Here is a 17,762-nt window from a genome sequence, read left to right as displayed (position 1 = left end):
GGGGCTCCATGCAAGATCTCACCTCGTGGAGTTGCAATGATCATGAGAACAATGAGGAATCAGCCCAGAACTACACGGGAGGATCTTGTCAATGATCTTAAAACCTGTTGGGGATCCCTGCCCGGTAATGAGATTCATTGTCAAGAGACCATGGCGGGAAATTCAAAACTGCAAGAATCTAATAATTTAAATTTCTCAAACAATCAACTATTTCTCACCATTTGAAAGATAAACATCTCCTAAATCCAACCACATTGTCCGATTTCAAAGAGGCTTTACGGCGAAAGCATAAAGTTAGGTTATGTTAGGAGAGTACATTGAAAATAGCTGTGTGTAATGTTTTGTCAATTCAAAGACAGGCATCAACAAAAACAGATAACCAGCTAAAATTATGCACTAACCTTTGACAATCTTCCTCAGATGACACTCCTAGGACATTATGTTACACAATACATGCATTTTTTGTTCCATCAAGTTCATATTTATATCCAAAAACAGCATTTTACAGTAGCGGTGAAATTCAGATTTTTTTCTTCTCTGAAATGCTTCCGGTGAACAACGTTACAATTTACAAAATTACTATTCGAAAACATTGGTAAATTATAATATTGTCATTCAAATAATTATAGTTTAACATTTCGTAAATGCTACTGTATTGCCAGATTTCAAAATAATTACTGGGAAATCACAAGTTGCAATAAACCGGGTGCTGTGCTAAGAACAATAGGCTAGGCTATATAGGTTAGCATCATCTTGTAACCATGTAATATCAATAATACTATTGTCAATAATCCCTTACCTTTGATTATCTTCATCCATTGGCACTTCCAGGAATCCCAGGTCCACAACAAATGTGGTTTCTTTTGACAAAGTTCATAATTGATGTCCAAATAACTCCAAGTTGTTAGGCTTCGGTGGCTACTAAAAAGTAGCGCGGGGGGGTGGGAAGTCACGGCGAAAAGTTTAAAAAGTTTTTAAAAAAAAATCTATTTACGTTCGTTCAAACATGTCAAACGTTGTTTAGCATCAATCTTTAGAGCCATTTTTAACGCAGCTGGGACCATAGTCACCAAGAAAACAATTGGTAACACACTACGCCGTGAAGGACTGAAATCCTGCAGCGCCCATAAGGTCCCCCTGCTCAAGAAAGCACATATACATGCCCGTCTGAAGTTTGCCAATGAACATCTGAATGATTCAGAGGACAACTGGGTGAAAGTGTTGTGGTCAGATGAGACCAAAATGGAGCTCTTTGGCATCAACTCAACGTGTTTGGAGGAGGAGGAATGCTGCCTATGACCCCAAGAACACCATCCCCACCGTCAAACATGGAGGTGGAAACATTATGCTTTGGGGGGGGGTTTCTGCTAAGGGGACAGGACAACTTCACCGCATCAAAGGGACGATGGACGGGGCCATGTACCATCAAATCTTGGGTGAGAACTTCCTTCCTTCAGCCAGGGCATTGAAAATGGGTCCTGGATGGGTATTCCAGCATGACAATGACCCAAAACACACGGCCAAGGAAACAAAGGAGTGGCTCAAGAAGAAGCACATTAAGGTCCTGGAGTAGCCTAGCCAGTCTCCAGACCTTAATCGCATAGAAAATCTGTGGAGGGAGCTGAAGGTTCGAGTTGCCAAACGTCAGCCTCGAAACCTTAATGACTTGGAGAAGCTCTGCAAAGAGGAGTGGGACAAAATCCCTCCTGAGATGTGTGCAAACCTGGTGGCCAACTACAAAAAACGTCTGACCTCTGTGATTGCCAACAAGGGTTTTGCCAACAAGGGTTTTGCCACCAAGTACTAAGTCATGTATTGCAGAGTGGTCAAATACTTATTTCCCTCATTAAAATGCAAATAATTGTATAACATTTTTGACATGCGTTTTTCTGTCTCTCACTGTTCAAATAAACCTATCATTAAAATTATAGACTGATCATTTCTTTGTCAGTGGGCAAATGTACAAAATCAGCAGGGGATCAAATACTTTTCCCCCTCACTGTAGCATCACTCACATCAATATCACGTTGAAATCAATTGCACAAGAGGGGGAGATGAGGTTGCACGTCCTGATAAAACTAACAGCTGAAAAAAACACATGGAATCTGGGAATAATGTGTACATCCCTGGTTAGAGGTCAATTTGTAGAGAACAGCTAGCTACATTTTGAAGTGTTGCATTTTGATTCAAGTGGGTGGCCAACACAGTAAGTGTAACGCAACACTTTTTCTTGTTAATCACAAATAGTACTTTCATTTCAGAGCCTGGATTTTTCCCCTGATGAGGCTAATATTCATATCACACTGAAATCAATAGAACAGGGGCAAAATATTAGGGTTCTAAATTGTCACATTATTAATTAAAATACTCCTTCTACAATGTTAAAAACATTCTACATTGTGACATTATTTCATTGATGTCATGAAACAACTCCTTCATGTATTTTCTGATGTCTAATCAGAGACCTTTTACCAGAGTATCTCTTCCCACATTGATTACAGCTATACGGTTTCTCTCCTGTGTGTGTTTTCTGGTGTGCAGACAGCTGGCTAGATAAAACAAAACTCTTCCCACATTGATCACAGCTATAACATTTCTCTCCTGTGTGTATTCTCTGGTGTACAGTCAGCTGGCTAGATGTTGTAAAACACTTACCACATTGATCACAGCTAAAGGATTTTTCTCCTGTGTGTTTTCTCAGATGTACCATCAGGCAGCTTGAGCGAATAAAACTCTTCCCACATTGCTTACAGCTATGAGGCCTCTCTCCTGTGTGTATTCTCTGGTGTGATAGTAATGTATATAATTTTGAAAAGATCTTTCCACAGTCAGAGCAGCTATAAGGTTTCTCTCCAGTGTGAATTCTCTGGTGTGATTGTAATGTATATAATTTTGAGAAGGTCTTCCCACACTCAGAGCAGCAGTGAGGTTTCTCTCCAGTGTGTATTCTCAGGTGTGCTATCAGGTTGCTTGATTGAGCAAAACTCTTCCCACATTGATTACAGCTATAAGGTTTCTCTCCTGTGTGTGTTCTCTGGTGTGATTTAAAATTTCCTGAGATAGAAAAACTCTTTCCACAGTCAGAGCAGTGGTAAGATTTCTCTCCTGTGTGTATTCTCTGGTGTATAGTCAGATGGCTAGATGAAACAAAACTCTTCCCACATTGATCACAGCTATAAAATTTCTCTCCTGTGTGTGTTCTCTGGTGTATTGTCAGACGGCTAGATGAAACAAAACTTTTCCCACATTGATTACAGCTATAAGGTTTCTCTCCTGTGTGTGTTCTCTGGTGTATAGTCAGACAGCTAGAAGTAACAAAACAAATTTTACATTTATCACAGCTATAAGGTTTCTCTCCTGTGTGTGTTCTCTGGTGTATAGTCAGACAGCCAGATGTAACAAAACTCTTCCCACATTGATCGCAGCTGAAAGGTTTCTCTCCAGTGTGAATTCTCTGGTGTGATTGTAATGTAAATAATCTTGAAAAGGTCTTCCCACAGTCAGAGCAGCGGTGAGATTTCTTCCCTGTGGATCTCTGCTGCTGTTTCTTGAGGGGTTCTGATGTGGAGAGACTCTTCTCTGCCTCGTCAGCTTCATGATGTTGCTGAGGCTCCCCAGAGGATCCATGAAAGTCACGTCTCTCTCCTGTGTGAACAACAAAGTCAGACAGATGGTTAAAAGGGCCACAACAGCAGAAATCCACTGTTTATTTCAGCTAAAAGGTGATGCCATGATGTTGTACAACAATTTACATCTGTAATGAATGTTTAAATGCTTTTACAAATGTGTTTGACAATTGTCTTAAGACAAATACACCCGATCCCAGCCTTGCTGAAGCACCCCCAGATCATCACCAATCCCCCACCAAATTTCAGTGGGTGCGAGACACTGTGGCTTGTATGCCTCTCCAGGTCTCGCACCCACTGTGAAATTTGGTGGAGGATCGGTGATAATCTGGGGGTGCTTCAGCAAGGCTGGAATCGGGCAGATTTGTCTTTGTTAAGGACGCATGAATCAAGCCACATACAAGGTTGTCCTGGAAGAAAACTTGCTTCCTTCTGATCTGACAATGTTCCCCAAAACTCTGAGGATTGTTTTTTCCAGCAGGACAATGCTCCATGCCACACAGCCAGGTCAATCAAGGTATGGCTGGAGGACCACCAGATCAAGACCCTGTCATGGCCAGCCCAATCTCCAGACCTGAACCCCATTGAAACCTCTAATATGATCCCTCTCACCAACACGTACAGTACCACAAGAGTAGCACAACAGTACCACAACAGTACCACTTGTCAGTTGATTATGGACTAACAGTCTAAAGGACACAACTCATGTTATTATAGTTAAACAGTGAGAGACTAGTTGAGTTTCATATTGGGGCTAAATGGCTAATGTAATGATGCATTAAGCCATGTATATAATATATATATATATATATATATATATATATATATATACAGGACCAGTCAAAAGTTGGAGACACACCTACACAGTTACGGGCTTTTCTTTATTTTTACTATTCTCTACATTATAGAACAATAGTGAAGATATCAAAACTATGAAATAACACATATGGAATCATGTAGTAACCAAAAAAACTTAAACAAATCAAAATATATTTTAGATTCTTCAAAGTAGCCACCCTTTGCCTTCATGACAGCTTTGCACACTGTTGGCATTCTCTCAACCAGCTTCACCTGGAATGCTCTTCCAACAGTCCTTAAAGAGTTCCCACATATGCTGAGCACTTGTTGGCGGCTTTTCCTTCACTCTGCAGTCCAACTCATTCCAAACCATCTCAATTGGGTTGAGGTCAGGTGATTGTGGAGGCCAGGTCATCTGATGCAGCACTCCATCACTCTCCTTCTTGGTCAAATAGCCCTTACACAGACAGGAGGTGTGTTGGGTCATTGTCCTGTTGGAAAACAAATGATAGACCCACTAAGCGCAAACCAGATGGGATGGCGTATCACTTCAGAATGCTGTGGTAGCCATGCTGGTTAAGTGTGCCTTGAATTCTAAATAAATCACAGACAGTGTCACCAGCAAAGCACCCCCACACCATCACACCTCCTCCTACATGCTTCCCAGTGGTAACTACATATGAGGAGATCATCCATTCACCTATTCTGCATCTCACAAAGACACAGCGAATGGAAACAAAAATCTCAATTTGGACTCATCAGACCAAAAGATTGATTTCCACTGGTCTAATGTCCATTGCTCGTGTCTCTTGGACCGAGCAAGTCTCTTCTTCTTATTGGTGTCCTTTAGTAGTGGTTTCTTTTCAGAAATTCGTCCATGAAGGCCTGATTCTCTGAACTCTGAAATCTCCATCCCTAATTACAACATTTTCAGACAAGATAGAACGGCCAAAGGGGGCGGTGTTGCAATCTACTGCAGATATAGCCTGCAGAGTTCTGTCCTACTATCCAGGTCTGTACCCAAACAATTTGAACTTCTTTTAAAAATCCACCTCTCTAAAAACAAGTCTCTCACCGTTGCCGCCTGCTATAGACCACCCTCTGCCCCCAGCTGAGCTCTGGACACCATATGTGAACGGATTGCCCCCCATCTATCTTCTGAGCTCGTGCTGCTAGGTGACCTAAACTGGGACATGCGTAACACCCCAGCCATCCTACAATCTAAGCTTGATGCCCTCAATCTCACACAAATGATCAATGAACCTACCAGGTACCACCCCAAAGCCGTAAACACGGGCACCCTCATAGATATCATCCTAACCAACTTGCCCTCTAAATACACCTCTGCTGTTTTCAACCAAGATCTCAGCGATCACTGCCTCATTGCCTGCATCCGTAATGGGTCAGCGGTCAAACGACCTCCACTCATCACTGTCAAACGCTCCCTGAAACACTTCAGCGAGCAGGCCTTTCTAATCGACCTGGCCCGGGTATCCTGGAAGGATATTGACCTCATCCCTTCAGTAGAGGATGACTGATTATTATTTTTTTAAATGCCTTCCTCACCATCTTAAATAAGCATGCCCCATTCAAGAAATTTAGAACCAGGAACAGATATAGCCCTTGGTTCTCTCCAGACCTGACTGCCTTTAACCAACAGAAAAACATCCTGTGGCGTTCAGCATTAGCATCGAACAGCCCCCCATGATATGCAACTTTTCAGGGAAGTTAGAAACCAATATACACAGGCAGTTAGAAAAGCCAAGGCTAGCTTTTTCAAGCAGAAATTTGTTTCCTGCAACACAAACTCAAAAATGTTCTGGGACACTGTAAAGTCCTTGGAGAATAAGAGCACCTCCTCCCAGCTGCCCACTGCACTGAGGATAGGAAACTCTGGCACCACCGATAAATCCACTATAATTGAGAATTTCAATAAGCATTTTTCTACGGCTGGCCATGCTTTCCACCTGGCTACCCCTACCCCGGTCAACAGCACTGCACCCCCCCCACAGCAACTCGCCCAAGCCTTCCCCATTTCTCCTTCTCCCAAATCCAGTCAGCTGATGTTCTGGAAGAGCTGCAAAATCTGGACCCCTACAAATCAGCCGGGCTAGGCAATCTAGACCCTTTCTTTCTAAAATGATCTGCCGAAATTGTTGCAACCCCTATTACTAGCCTGTTCAACCTCTCTTTCGTGTCGTCTGAGATTCCCTAAGATTGGAAAGCAGCTGCAGTCATCCCCCTCTTCAATGGAGGGGGGACACTCTTGACCCAAACTGCTACAGACCTATATCTATCCTACCCTGCCTCTCTAAAGTCTTCGAAAGCCAAGTCAACAAACAGATTAGCGACCATTTCGAATCCCACCGCACATTCTCTGCTATGCAATCTGGTTTCAGAGCTGGTCATGGGTGCACCTCAGCCACGCTCAAGGTCCTAAACGATATCTTAACCGCCATCGATAAGAAACAATACTGTGACGCCGTATTCATTGACCTGGCCAAGGCTTTCGACTCTGTCAATCACCACATCCTCATCGGCAGACTCAACAGCCTTGGTTTCTCAAATGATTGCCTCGCCTGGTTCACCAACTACTTCTCTGATAAAGTTCAGTGTGTCAAATTGGAGGGCCTGTTGTCCGGGCCTCTGGCCAGAAGGCCCGGACAACAGGCCTTCTGGCCAGACAAAAGAGTCGGCCCAAGAATTGAACCCTGTGGCAGCCCCCCCCTCTCCATGGGGCTGCCACAGGGTTCAATTCTTGGGCCGACTCTTTTCTCTGTATACATCAATGATGTCGCTCTTGCTGCTGGTGAGTCTCTGATCCACCTCTACGCAGACGACACCATTCTGTTTACTTCTGGCCCTCCTTTGGACACTGTGTTAACAACCCTCCAGATGAGCTTCAATGCCATACAACTCTCCTTCCGTGGCCTCCAACTGCTCTTAAATACAAGTAAAACTAAATGCATGCTCTTTAACCGATCACTGCCTGCTCCTGCCCGCCCATCCAGCATCACTTCTCTGGACGGTTCTGACTTAGAATATGTGGACAACTACAAATACCTAGGTGTCTGGTTAGACTGTAAACTCTCCTTCCAGACTCACAACAAACATCTCCAATCCAAAGTTAAATCTAGAGTTGACTTCCTATTTCGCAGCAAAGCATCTTTCACTCATGCTGCCAAACATACCCTCGTAAAACTGACCATCCTACCGATCCTCGACTTCGGCGATGTCATTTACAAAATAGCCTCGAATACCCTACTAAATAAATTGGATGTAGTCTATCACAGTGCCATCCGTTTTGTCACCAAAGCCCCATATACTACCCACCACTGCGACCTGTACGCTCTCGTTGGCTGGCCCTCGCTTCATACTCGTCGCCAATCCCACTGGCTCCAGGTCATCTACAAGACCCTGCTAGGTAAAGTTCCCCCTTATCTCAGCTCGCTGGTCACCATAGCAGCACCCACCTGTAGCACGCGCTCCAGCAGGTAAATCTCTCTGGTCACCCCCAAAGCCAATTCCTCCTTCGGCCGCCTCTCCTTCCAGTTCTCTGCTGCCAATGACTGGAACGAACTACAAAAATCTCTAAAACTGGAAACACTTATCTCCCTCACTAGCTTTAAGCACCAGCTGTCGGAGCAGCTCACAGATTACTGCACCTGTACATAGCCCATCTATAATTTAGCCCAAACAACTACCTCTTCCCCTACTGTATTTATTTATTTTGCTCCTTTGCACCCCATTATTTCTATTTCTACTTTGCACTTTCTTCCACTGCAAATCTACCATTCCAGTGTTTTACTTGCTATATTGTATTTACTTTGCCACCATGGCCTTTTTTTTGCCTTTACCTCCCTTATCTCACCTCATTTGCTCACTTTGTATATAGACTTATTTTTCTACTATATTATTGACTGTATGTTTGTTTTACTCCATGTGTAACTCTGTGTTGTTGTATGTGTCAAACTGCTTGCTTTATCTTGGCCAGGTCGCAATTGTAAATGAGAACTTGTTCTCAACTTGCCTACCTGGTTAAATAAAGGTGACATAAAAAATAAATAAATAAAATTCACACAGTCTCCTCTAAACAGTTGATGTTCAGATGTGTCTGTTATTTGAACTCTGAAGCATTAATTTGTGCTGCAATTTCTGAGGCTAATAACTCTAATGAACTTATCCTCTGCAGCAGAGGTAACTCTGGGTCTTCCTTTCCTGTGGCGATCCTCATGAGAGCCAGTTTCATCATAGCGCATGATGGAATGTCGTTTCTCTTTGCTTATTTGAGCTGTTCTTGCCATATTGACTTGGTCTTTCACCAAATAGGGTTATCGTCTGTATACCACCTCTACCTTGTCACAACACAACTGATTGGCTCAAACACATTAAGAAGGAAAGAAATTCCACAAATTAGCTTTTAACACAAGGCACACCTGTTAATTGAAATGCATTCCAGGTGACTACCTCGTGAAGCTGGTTGAGAGAATGCCAAGAGTGCGCAAAGCTGTCATCAAGGCAAAGGGTGGCAACTTTGAAGAATCTCAAATGTATTTTGATTTGTTTAAAACTTTTTTGGTTACTACATGATTCCATTTGTGTTATTTCATAGTTTTGATGTCTTCAATATTATTCTACAATGTAGAAAATAGTAAAAAAATAAAGAAAAACCCTAAACTGAGTAGGTGTGTCCAAACTTTTGACTGGTACTGTATATACATCTATGTATATGTCGGTTGTTTTGCTCTAGGAGGCCCAGAAGCCTGACAAGACTGGTCTGAAGGTAGTCCGATACCAGTTTAATAAATGAATGGAAGTCTACAGTATATAGAAGTAGTGCCTAAAAAAAGAGGTTTAATATGTAAAATAAAATAGTTTAGTTTTTAGTTTTTTTTGTTATTCATTGTTAAGCCTACAACATGTTTAAACTTTCGGTCTGGTAGATAACAGTCATATGGTGTATATACATATATATACAGTTGAAGTCTGAAGTTTACATACACCTTAGCCAAATACATTTAAACATTTCAGGTAGCCTTCCACAAGCTTCCCACAATAGGTTGGGTGAATTTTGGCCCACTCCTCCTGACAGAGCTGGTGTAACGGAGTCAGGTTTCTAGGCCTCCTTGCTCGCTCACGCTTTGTCAGTTCTGCCCACAAATTTTCTGTGGAATTGAGGTCAGGGCTTTGCGATGGCCACTCCAATACCTTGAATTTGTTGTCCTTAAGCCATTTTCCCACAACTTTGGAAGTATGCTTGGGGTCATTGTTCTCATGATGCCATCTATTTTGTGAAGTTCACCAGTCCCTCCTGCAGCAAAGCACCCCCACAACATGATGCTGCCACCCCTGTGCTTCACGGTTGGGATGGTATTCTTCGGCTTGCAAGCCTCCCCCTTTCTCCTCCAAACATAACGATGGTCAGTTCTATTTTGTTTTCATCAGACCAGAGGACATTTCTCCAAAAAGTACAATCTTTGTCCCCATGTGCAGTTGCAAAGTCTGGCTTTTTATGGCGGTTTTGGAGCAGTGGCTTCTTCCTTGCTGAGCGGCCTTTCACGTTATATCGATATAGGCCTCGTTTTACTGTGGATATAAATACTTTTGTACCTGTTTCCTCTAGCATCTTCACATGGTCCTTTGCTGTTGTTCTGGGATTGATTTGCACTTCTCGCACCAAAGTACGTTCATCTCTTGGAGACAGAACGCGTCTCTTTCCGTAGAAGTATGACAGCTGTGTGGTCCCATGGTGTTTATACTTGCGTACTATTGTTTGTACAGATGAACGTGGTACCTTCAGGCGTTTGGAAATTGCTCCCAAGGATGAACCAGACTTGTGGAGGTGTACAATTTTTTTTCTGAGGTCTTGACTGATTTCTTTTGATTTTCCCATGATGTCAAGCTAAGTGGCACTGAGGTTGAAGGTAGGCCTTTAAATACATCCACAGGTACACCTCCAATTGATTCATTCCCTGTGGCTCAGTTGGTAGAGCATGGTGTTTGCAACGCCAGCATGGTGTGTGCAACGCCAGGGTTGTGGGTTCGATTCCCACGGGGGGCCAGTACAAAAAAATTACTATTTAAAAATAAATGTATGAAATGTATGCATTCACTACTGTAAGTAGCTCTGGATAAGAGTGTCTGCTAATTGACTAAAATGCAATGTAAATGTAAATCAGGGGGACTAGAAACCTGGTTAAACTATCATTATGACATCATGGATGAATTCTAGAATATACTATATAGCCTAGAAACCTGGTTAAACTATCATTATGACCTCATGGATGGCCAGTCCTTGTATTCATAGTGTAGTGAATTCAGGGGGTATCCCTGAGCTGAACTCAAACCTGTGTCCAGAGACTGTCAAGCCAACACCTTATAACTGTTACGCCAAGATGTCTGAACTTCTTGACGAGGTCTCTAGGTTTTGGGTTACGGTTGATACAATAGCTTTCTCTATGAATTTGAGAGTGGTTACATTTCTCCAGCCCCCATCCCTCAGCTGTTTACCAAACCAAGTCTCTGGGCAGCCATTTTGTTTCTGTTTAAATCCTAGTTTGTCCCTTTAAAAAAGCCACACATCAATCAACCAATATGCAGTTCAAACAATAACAAAGCTGTCATTCCAAATTCATAGAGAGACCTATGGATGCAAGGACTGACCACTGGCTATATATATCAATGATTTAAAAGTACAAATATGGATGTAGATTTCCTCTTTAACACCACACATCAGTTCAACAACTGCAGAGTTTGTGCCTCTGTATTTAAGACAGTACTTACTAGTGTTAATCAGGGAACGGTTTCTCAAAACCATCTTACGACTAAGTTCATCATTAGAACCATTGGACGCCTTAAGATGCGTTTGGGAAACCGGGCCCAGATATCCAGTTTCCTCCTCTTCTTCCTCCTCCTCCTCCTTTTTCGATGTGACAGTCATCTCCCCCTCCTCCTCTTTCACTCCAAAAACAGCATCCTCCTCTTCCTCTTCTTTTACGGTGACATCCTCCTCTTCCTCCTTCTCTTTCACTCTGAACGCGTTTTCCTCTTCTTTCACTGAAACGTCTTTCTCTTCTTCTTTCACGGTAACAGCCTCACCCTCTACTTGTTTTTGTATTGAAACAACCTCCCCTTCCGCCTCTTTCACCAGAGCTTCTTTCTCCGTCCAGCAGACCTCTTCTTTAGCAGGAGGAGAGTAGCTTAGTGAACTCATTGTCGGAGATGTTAGCTAGCTAGGCTAATGCTAACTTAACCAGCACGCTAGCTGACCAATAACAACGTAAATGTGACAGTAAATGGTATTACTAACTAGACGACAGAAGTGGGCTTAAAACACAGTGGCTAATATTCTGTACAGCACTTTGAGATATCAGCTGATGTAAGAAGGGCTTTATAAATATGATTTGTAAAATTGTATTTGATATTCTTCAAGAATCAATGGCTATATATAAATCATTTAAAAGTCCAAATATGGATGTAGCAATTGGATATTTCCTCTTTAACACCAAACATCAGTTCAACAACTGCAGAGGTTGTGCCTCTGTTTTTAAGACAGTACTTACTAGTGTTAATCAGGGAACGGTTTCTCAAAACCATCTTACGGCTGAGTTCATCGTTAGAACCATTGGACGCCTTAAGATGCGTTTGGGAAACCGGGCTCAGATATCCAGTTTCCTCCTCTTCCTTTTTCGATGTGACAGCCATCTCCCCCTCCTCCTCTTTCACTCCAAAAACGGCATCCTCTTCCTCCTCTTCTTTTACTGTACCATCCTCCTCCTCTTTCACTCTGAACGCGTCTTCCTCTTCTTTCACTGAAACGTCTTTCTCTTCTTCTTTCACTGTAACAGCCTCACCCTCTACTTGTTGTGGTATTGTAACATCTTTCTCTTCCTCCTCCTCTTTAACGAGAGTTTCTTTCTCCGTCCAGCAGACCTCTTTTTTAGCAGGAGGAGAGTAACTTAGTGAGCTCATGGTCGGGGATGTTAGCTAGCTAGGCTAATGCTAACTTAACCAGCCAGCTAGCGGACTAAAAACAACAAAGTAATAATCGGATAACTAACTAGACGACAGAAGTGGGTTTAAAACACAGTTGCTAATATACACTAAAGCGTCTAAAGTGCTTTATCGGTTCGGCTATTTTGTCTAGCAAGCTACCGAGGAGGCTGACTAACTGTTGTTGCTGTTGAAAGAAACGTTCCGTCCACTACATTATACGTCACACTTGCAGCATTACCTTAAATTCCCAGACCGCCATCTGTTGACTGGAGTGGGTAACGCAGTTGAGTAAAATGTATATTTTATTTTTAGACAAAAAGTTAAAGGGTAGGAAGCATGAGTTTTTACTCACCAATGAAACAACACAGTGGTTAAAGACTTAGTAACTGAGTTGTAGTCACGATCTGGTTTCCTATGAGTATAAACAGTTATGTTTTTGCGTTATTACTTATTTATGAACTTATTTCCAAATATCTTCTAAACCGCCCACAATGCACTATTTCTCAACGTCATATTGATTTACTCTGTCGTATGCTAGCATCAGCCACACCCAGAGGTGTAATGTACTTAAGTAAAAATACTTTAAAATACTACTTACGTCGTTTTTTGGGGTATCTGTACTTTACTTTACTATTTATATTTTTGACAACTTTTCCTTTTACGGCACTACATTTCTAAGAAAAATTATGTACTTTTTACTCCATAAATTTACTCCTGACACCCAAAAGTACTCGTTACATTTTAAGTGCTTAACAGGATCATCTCTACTGCCTCTGACCTGACAGACTCACTAAACAGAGAACATCCCAGGATCATCTCTACTGCCTCTGATCTGACGGACTCACTAAACAGAGAACATCCCTGGTCATCCCTACTGCCTCTGATCTGACGGACTCACTAAACCGAGAACATCTGTGGTCATTACTACTGCCTCTGATCTGACGGACTCACTAAACAGAGAACATCCCTGGTCATCCCTACTGCCTCTGATCTGACGGACTCACTAAACCGAGAACATCCCTGGTCATCCCTACTGCCTCTGATCTGGAGGACTCACTAAACAGAGAACATCCCTGGTCATCCCTACTGCCTCTGATCTGACAGACTCACTAAACAGAGAACATCCCTGGTCATCCCTACTGCCTCTGATCTGGCAGACTCCCTAAACAGAGAACATCCCTGGTCATCCCTACTGCCTATGGTCTGGCGGACTCACTAAACAGAGAACATCCCTGGTCATCTCTACTGCCTATGGTCTGGCGGACTCACTAAACAGAGAACATCCCTGGTCATCCCTACTGCCTCTGACCTGACAGACTCACTAAACAGAGAACATCCCTGGTCATCCCTACTGCCTCTGACCTGACGGACTCACTAAACAGAGAACATCCCTGGTCATCCCTACAGCCTCTGATCTGGCAGACTCACTAAACAGAGAACATCCCTGCTGCCTCTGGTTTGCTTAATATGAGGAATTTGAAATTATTTAGACTTTTACTTTTGATACTTAAGTATATTTAAAACCAAGCACTTTCAGACTTTTCCTCAAGTAGTATTTTCCTGGGTGACTTTCACTTTACATTTTCTAATAAGGTATCTTTACTTTTACTCAAGTATGAGAATTGGGTACTTTTTCCACCACTGGCCACAACCTATGCTCTGCACGACTGTGTGGCAGAAGATTTAACTAACCCAAGATAGAATAGAGCCTGTCGTTTCCAATGGGACATCCCTGTGGCAAAAGATTTATATAACTAACTAGATTTAAATAACCCAAGATAGACCAGACCCTATCGTTTCCAATGGGACATCCCTGTGGCAAAAGATTTATATAACTAACTAGATTTAAATAACCCAAGATAGACCAGACCCTGTCGTTTCCAATGGGACATCCCTGTGGCAAAAGATTTATATAACTAACTAGATTTAAATAACCCAAGATAGACCAGACCCTGTCGTTTCCAATGGGACATCCCTGTGGCAAAAGATTTATATAACTAACTAGATTTAACTAACCCAAGATAGACCAGACCCTGTTGTTTCCAATGGGACATTCCTGTGGCAAAAGATTTATATAACTAACTAGATTTATATAACCCAAGATAGACCAGAGCCTGTCGTTTCCAATGGGACATCCCTGCCGGCTAAACCCTCTCTGACCCGGACGACGCTTGGCCAATTGTGCCCCATGGACCTTCCGGTCGTGGCCGGCTGTGACAGAGCCTGGACTCGAACCCAGAATATCTAGTGGCACAGCTAGCACTGTGTTGCAGTACCTTAGACCACTCAGGAGAAAGGTTAGAATTATTTAAGGTAAGGTTTTAGGCATTAGGGTTAGCAGTGTGGCAAAGGTTAGGTTTCAAATCAGATTTGTTGGTGGTACTAACCTATCCCTCTTAAGGAGAAAGTAATCTAAAAGTAATCAGATTACATTACAGAGTTTGGGAAATCCAGCAGTTACTTTACTGATGACACTTTTAGACAGGTAACTAGTAACTAACAGATTACATTTAGAAAGTAACCTACCCAACCCTGGATACAGTATATAGGTCTCTCCATGGGTGGGAGATGGACATTTAAGATGATCAACACTCTCTTTATATTACTGACTTGTTGACTGATTGATCCATTCATCCTTCCATCCCTCCTCAGCCTTCCTCTCCTCTGAAGACCCAGTGAGGGTGGAGCTCAGTCTGAGAGCTGTTGAGGGACTGGTTAGGAAGAACTCTTCTACAGCCAGAGGTGAGAGGTCACACATGGTTTAGATGGTAAATATTTATGTACCATTAGCGGTTCATCACGTAAGCAAAAGGGAATATGTTCCATCATCTATGTTTATTTACATTAGTGCAAATTGTCCACTGATATTGGTGTAATTTCTCACCCCTCTTGGCTGTATGAAAAGTTAATATCCCCTCATGCACATACATTTGTTCTTTGTTATTATGAAGGCAATTTGTGTAAAACATACTTTTCCCCACTCATTCACCTTGTCTCTTTACATTGGTTATGCTGACATGGTGGCCTGACTGCGTCCAGACTGTCATAGTCGGTGGCCAGACTCAAATTCCGAACACAACGCCCATCCCGGCAGATCTAAACCTAATGCAGCTTGGAGTGATCGGATGACAGAAGTCACAAATGTGTTTCTTTCTGTTTTCTGCTGTCAAGAAATGAAACAGCAAGGCCACAGAACATGACATGAGCAGAGCTGTGGGAGACCACCTCAAGCCCCTGGTAGAGCCGGGGGTGGTGTTTCCCACTTCACCACACCTTCAGCAGGCTGGAAAAGTGGTGTTGATCTGTTTGATCCATTTGTTTGTTTCAGTTTTCAGTAGTTGAATCCTTTGACGTATTGTTGATTTCAACATTTTTCCTTTTCAACAAAAACGCACTGAATTGGTCATAAATTGACATTGGATTCATTGAAGTCGGTCATTGGGTTAATTTGTTTTGCAATATATTCAAATGAAATCAAGCTTTATTTATACAGCACATTTCAGACATGGACGAATAAAAACAATGAAATATGAAAATAAAACCATAAGAGGATAAAATAAACTAAAATGGTAAAACAAAATAACTGTTTTTTTTTGTTAAATCACATAAATAGTACTCTTTCAATTCAGAGCCTGGATTTTCCCCTGATGAGGCGAATATCCGAATATCACGCTGAAATCAATAGAACAGGGGGCAAACGTTTAGGGTTCTACATTGTGACATTATTAATTAAAATACTTCTACTACAATGTTAAAACATTCTACATTGTGACATTATTTAATTGATATCATGTAAAAACCACATGTATGAATTTTCTGATGTTTAATCAGAGATCTTTTATCAGAGTATCTCTTGTCACATTGATCACAGCTATGTGACTTCCCTCCTGTGTGTGTTCTATGGTGTACTATCAGGCTGCTTGAGTGACTAAAACTCTTCCCACATTGATCACAGCTGTAAGGCTTCTCTCCTGTGTGTATTCTCTGGTGTGATTTTAAATGTCCTGATATAAGAAAACTCTTTCCACAGTCTGCACAGTGGAAAGGTTTCTCTCCTGTGTGTGTTCTATGGTGTGATTTTAAAAGTCTTGACAAAACCAAACTCTTTCCACAGTCAGAGAAGTTGTTCGATTTCTCTCCTGTGTTTTCTCTGGTGTATAGTCAGCTGACTAGATTCAGTAAAACTCTTCCTACATTGATCACAGCTATAAGATTTATCTCATGTGTGTGTTCTCTGGTGCTTAGTCAAGTTACTAGACTCAGTAAATCTCTTCCCACATTGGTCACAGCTAAATGGTTTCTCTCCTGTGTGTGTTCTCTGGTGCTTAGTCAAGTTACTAGATTCAGTAAAACTCTTCCCACATTGATCACAGCTAAAATATTTATCTCCTGTGTGTGTTCTCTGGTGCCTAGTAAGCTGACTAGATTCAGTAAAACTCTTCCCACATTGATCACAGCTATAAGGTTTCTCTCCTGTGTGTATTCTCTGGTGTACTATGAGGCTGCTTAAGTGACTAAAACTCTTCCCACATTGATCACAGCTGTAAGGCTTCTCTCCTGTGTGTATTCTCTGGTGTGATTTTAAATGTCCTGATATAAGAAAACTCTTTCCACAGTCTGCACAGTGGAAAGATTTCTCTCCTGTGTGTGTTCTCTGGTGTATAGTCAGCTTGCTAGATGTAGTAAAACTCTTCCCACATTGATAACAGCTATAAGGTTTCTCTCCAGTGTGAATTCTCTGGTGTGCGTTTAGTGATTCTGATCTTGAGTAACTCTTCCCACAGTTTGAGCAGTGGAAAGATTTAACTCCTGCGTGTGTTCTCTGGTGTATAGTCAGACGGCTAGATGTAGTAAAACGCTTCCCACATTGAGAACAGCTATAAGGTTTCTCTCCAGTGTGAATTCTCTGGTGTGCTTTTAGTGAATCTGATCTTGAGTAACTCTTCCCGCAAACAGAGCAGTGGTGAGGTTTCATCCCTGTGGGTCTCTGCTGGTATTTGAGATGTTCTGATGTGGAGAGACTCTTCTCTGCCTTGTCAGCTTCATGTTGAGGCTCCCCAGTGGATCCAAGACAGTCACGTCTCTCTCCTGTGTGAACAACAAAATCAGACAGATGGTTAAAGGCCCACAACAGCAGAAATCCACTGTTTATTTTTGCTAAAATACAACAATTGACGTCTGTAATGAATGTTTAAATGCTTTTACAAACTTATTTGACAATTGTCTTAATAAGACAGTCAAGTGAGCAACATTAGACATATTTAGTCTTATTTTTTTCCTATTAGCAGTAATGTGGATGATTCTAAGTTCTGTGTTGCTATTTACAATTTCTGTCAGCAAAAA

At 42.0% G+C, this 17,762-nt stretch overlaps 1 protein-coding gene and 1 pseudogene across 1 annotated transcript; both read right to left on the bottom strand.

Moving 5' to 3' along the window:
* Window positions 1–2,224: 2,224 nt before the first annotated feature.
* LOC115178608 (zinc finger protein 2 homolog) lies at window positions 2,225–15,466 on the bottom strand. Its single transcript, XM_029739863.1, has 3 exons — window positions 15,409–15,466; window positions 3,396–3,558; window positions 2,225–3,311 (listed from the first exon to the last, which is right to left on the bottom strand). Exons 1-3 carry the CDS (start codon window positions 15,464–15,466, stop codon window positions 2,420–2,422), a joined length of 1,113 nt encoding a protein of 370 aa, XP_029595723.1. The 3' UTR covers window positions 2,225–2,419.
* A 1,032-nt stretch (window positions 15,467–16,498) lies between these two features.
* Window positions 16,499–17,460, bottom strand: LOC115178093 (zinc finger protein 180-like; annotated as a pseudogene).
* Window positions 17,461–17,762: the final 302 nt, after the last annotated feature.

The sequence above is a fragment of the Salmo trutta genome, chromosome 38 (genome assembly GCF_901001165.1).
Source record: "Salmo trutta chromosome 38, fSalTru1.1, whole genome shotgun sequence".
NCBI lineage: Eukaryota > Metazoa > Chordata > Actinopteri > Salmoniformes > Salmonidae > Salmo > Salmo trutta.
This window is presented reverse-complemented; position numbering and strand designations above follow the sequence as displayed.